General features: G+C 42.7%; 1 protein-coding gene across 1 annotated transcript in view; it reads left to right on the top strand.

Annotated features, from left to right (window-relative positions):
• LOC104496462 (pro-neuregulin-1, membrane-bound isoform) overlaps positions 1-436 on the top strand; it is a gene marked incomplete at both ends in the record, with an annotated part of 22,968 nt that extends 22,532 nt beyond the window's left edge. The window contains one exon of the mRNA XM_010139586.1: positions 233-436. Coding sequence (XP_010137888.1) covers positions 233-436 — 204 coding nt within the window. The remainder of the gene's footprint in view (positions 1-232) is intronic.
• Between the last annotated feature and the right edge of the window lie 3,775 nt (positions 437-4,211).

The raw sequence follows: 4,211 nt of genomic DNA on the forward strand, positions 1-4,211 counted from the left end.
CTTTCCCTCTCCTTTTATCCACACATGCAAAATCATCTTGATGCATGTGAATTAATACAATACACAAAACAGTGCAGCTCCAGTTACCAACCTGAATCTTATGCTGCATATCTTGAGTAGCAACAGAGCCTTTCCTTTCCCCCGGCTAAACTTCTGCTTATCTGCATTTGCCACCAAAGCACCCTCTCACGCTTCCCTCCCTTCTTCTCCTTTCCTGATTGCTGCTCTCCAGCTGGAGTAATGGCCACACTGAAAGCATCCTCTCTGAAAGCCACTCGGTGCTTGTCAGCTCCTCCATGGAAAACAGCAGGCACGCCAGCCCAGCAGGGCCTCGAGGCCGCCTCAATGGCATCAGCGGGCCACGGGAAGGCAACAGTTTCCTCCGGCATGCAAGAGAGACCCCTGATTCCTACCAAGATTCTCCTCACAGTGAAAGGTAGGACACACCATCTCATTGCTTTCATCTGACAAGGCCTGGTGTTCCCAGATGGTTTCAAAGTTTAGGATCACAGGAGGAAAACAAACTGTGTTCATGTAGGGCATACATCACCTCCTTCATAAAGGTGGGGATCTTGGTAGTAGTTTAAAGTCTACCGAAAGCATTTCTTGCCTTCTGGTCTCTGCTGGATTTATTCCTAATAGCCAGCAGTTCACACTTGGACAAGCTCCACTGAAGTTATTTGACAGAAATTTCCGTTGTAAAGTAAAAATGGATCTTTGCCTAATTATCAGTTTCCTAGAAGAAGCAAGTGAGAAAACTGAGGGATTTTGTGGGCAAAAGATGGAGAGAAAACAATGTATAAATCCATGGGAGAAGGGCACCGAGGACTCCTAAGCAGTATGGGATTTCTTCCGCCACCTAGTTTCTGGGGGTTTCAAGCTCCTAAACCCATTATCTCCTTCAAAATTTCCCTTTAACACTTTATTAAATAAAAGCAAGAAATGCAAAGTACAGAAGAACCCAGGTTGTTATTAAATCAAGAGTAGTTAGAAATAAAGCTAGCCAGAAGTTTTCCAACGAAGCCATTTTTCCTCCAAAAAGGATGGTTCATCAGTACACTAAGGCCTGCTTGAAGTGCCTCAGTTGCAAGAAAACTGTTACTAAAAAGTCTTCTAAGCTTTAGGCAAGTATCTTTTCTCATGCCCATCCCCAGAGCATGGGATGGCCCCAGAGTAGCAAAAGAAAAGACTGAGAAGAAACAAGACATTAAAAGAGAGCTTTGATCCCAAGAATCGAAGGCAGAAGGAAAACAAAAGGTTACTGGACCAATTCTCTGAGCATTGTGAAACCATGAGAGATTTATCTTGTAGGATGTCCTTGATGCCAAAAATGCAGCCAGGCGATCCCCCAAGAGACCAGCTTGTGTAGGAGACAAATTGTGGTTTCTAAAAAAATGAATGTGAAGGACATCAAAAGAAATTTCTGTGATACTCCCTCCACTACACAACCAATGGGATAAGGCAGGTGCACTGGCTTAAGGCACCATTGCTGAGGGCTCTCTGAATAAGGGCCACCAAGGACAGTGAACTGGTTCTCTCCTTAGAAAAAAGTTATCCGTTACTTAATTTCAAGATATGCGACTCACGTGACATAAACAGCCATGGCCCAAATCCAGCAGAGCACTTCAGCAAGATTAACATCTAATCATGCAAGTAGTCCTGTTGAAGTCAGTGACATTACTCACATGGGTAGAACTCAGAGTGAGCTTAAGTGCTTTGCTGGATCAGGACCTATAGCAGTAAATACCACATTGTCTCCTGCCTGGGAACCGTAGAGGATGCACAGCCACACGCCCACCAATGGCAAGTACTACAGCTTAGTATATTTGGTCTTCTGCGTGTGAGAAGCGAAATCATTTGCACTGGCTTCCTGCATTGCCTGGGACACCTGGAGCATCATTTCGAGTGGTTTAGATTTTAGTGGGGGAAAGGAGCATATGCCTTTCTGTTTCCATGGTAAGTGAGAAGGCATCTCATAAATTATTGTGTTTATTGAAGATTATGCTACAAGTGAAAAGCAGCAAAGTCTATGTGATAATTCAACAAAAATTGATGGTCTAGTCTATGCTTGAAATGACCATGAATTTGGAATGCAGAAGATAGTTCCTTGGGCATTAAATTAGGCCTCGTCCATTTTTAGCAAGCAGGAAATACCTGGCAGATTATTTCTGCGATGGATTGCATGTATGTGTGTATATATAAGGGGGAAAGGGAGAGTTATTTGCAACTAAAAATTACTCTGAAATTTAAAGGAATGTATAAGCCGACAAATTCCTTCCTGAAGCCATCAAATACTGCTATGCTGTCAAGTGGTAGATCAAGACTGCCCTCCCTCCACCCTTCAGTCCCCCAGCTTCTTCATAATTTTGAAATGAAATACAATAGACATTACAAGAGGTGCTTTTGCATTACCTCCTCCTTTTGTTGGATCATATGCCCTGACACCTGTTTACATGAGCAGAGGACCCAAGCACCTATATTTTAGAAAGCCCTTAGCCATCTTACAGGAGAGAAGATCAAAAAATATCATCTCTGCGCAAAAGGCTGGACTATATGACGAAGTTGACAGCATATAACTTAATACTTGTTGGCTGGCTGTGGATACACTCTGATCCCCTTTCACTGAGCCATCATGGTTTACCTCTTGTTGGCCGTGAAGATGGATAAATCTATCATCTTTTAACCTGCCTTTCAGGATGGGATAAAGCTGCACATGTTCGACTGCTGTGCCTCAGCTCATAGACAGCAGCTTGTTAGCACTGCCCCACTGGTGCAGGGAAATACACCAGAAATGTGTGGATGCACAACGCCCCAGTACGAGTAACTTGAGACTGATGGAAGCATGCACAGTGCACTGAACACATTTAACTAACTTAGTGCATTAACCAGACCACTTTAGCTAAAACCCAGTGTGTCAAGAAGATGTATGTCCAACATTGTACCAGCTTGGGAAGTAGAAAGGCTTCAAGATTTTGAACAATGCCTATTAAAAAATGTGAAAGAGCTTTCATCTGACTTATGGAAGGAAAAGTAATTACCTCATTCATCCAATGTACAGACCTATTAATTGCTCTCTGCTCTCACTAGCTATCAACTTGATTGATTCCTATGCATATCTTCAGTTTTGTTTGTCTTTCTCCTGTTCCTCGGTTGATGTAAAACAATGTGCCTCTACTGAAAGCAATTTGCTCTACTACACATCAGTTCAGGATCTGTCCCAGCTTCTCTTTGATCCAATAACTCTGTTTTAATGAAGTAATATTTGCAACTGAGTCATAGATTGGATGAAAAGGTTAAATCCAGATTTATTTTGGTAATTTCAGACTCAAATAAATAAATCACTAATGAAAAACTGAATAACTTCATCTGTCACAACCATATAACCTGTGTCAATGGGTCTGTGTAAGAGATGGAGCTTAGAAAGATTTTATGTTTGAACATAGATGAAATTCAGGCAGGTGACCTTAAAATAAGAATTAAAGGAAAGCCAGACTATGCAAAATGTCGTGCTGGGCACTGTGGCTTTGATCAAGATGTTTCAGAGAGATCTCACCCAGCGTGAATTGGCATGACTGCTAGCATCTTATGGAGCAATGCCTAGTTTTGTCTCTCTGCCGACTTGCCAAGCTGCAAGTCTCACACCTTTTGTCCTCTTCCTTTCAGACAAGCTCTGTCCTAGCACCTGAGCTTTATTTTCAGAAATTGCCTTTGACCACTACCCTTCCCACAGAAACTTATGAAGGAATAGGGACAAATTTTCAGAGCGATCATGAGCACTAGGCCAGACAGTCCTCTGTGTCAGCACTTCTTCCCACACAAGGAAAATAACACTTCATGTTTCTTTGCAGATAGACCTACTAGCCAGGGCAACTAGCACCCAAGGAGTGGAGTAACACAAAGCTTCTGGGATGGTGCTGCAAAATGTTCTCTGACTATTCCCAATCATTAAAATGAGAATCCGGCTCTAGATTTTGTTCAATCTTTGCTTTCCTCCTTAGCCCTAGACACTCAGGTTGCCAGAAAAGGATAAAGCCCCAACAGGACTGTCCCTCAATTCCCTTCCTTTCTCTACTCCTGTCTGTTTGTATGCACCACAGGTTCTGGTCAAATCCTGTCAGAAATGAAGCAGACATTTTCCTTTTGAGAAAATACTTGAAAATGCATTTTATTTCTGGCAGCATCCCTCCCCTCCCTCCCCCCACAATAAACCC

This window comes from Buceros rhinoceros, unplaced genomic scaffold (genome assembly GCF_000710305.1).
Source record: "Buceros rhinoceros silvestris isolate BGI_N320 unplaced genomic scaffold, ASM71030v1 scaffold41537, whole genome shotgun sequence".
In the NCBI taxonomy this organism is placed as follows: domain Eukaryota; kingdom Metazoa; phylum Chordata; class Aves; order Bucerotiformes; family Bucerotidae; genus Buceros; species Buceros rhinoceros.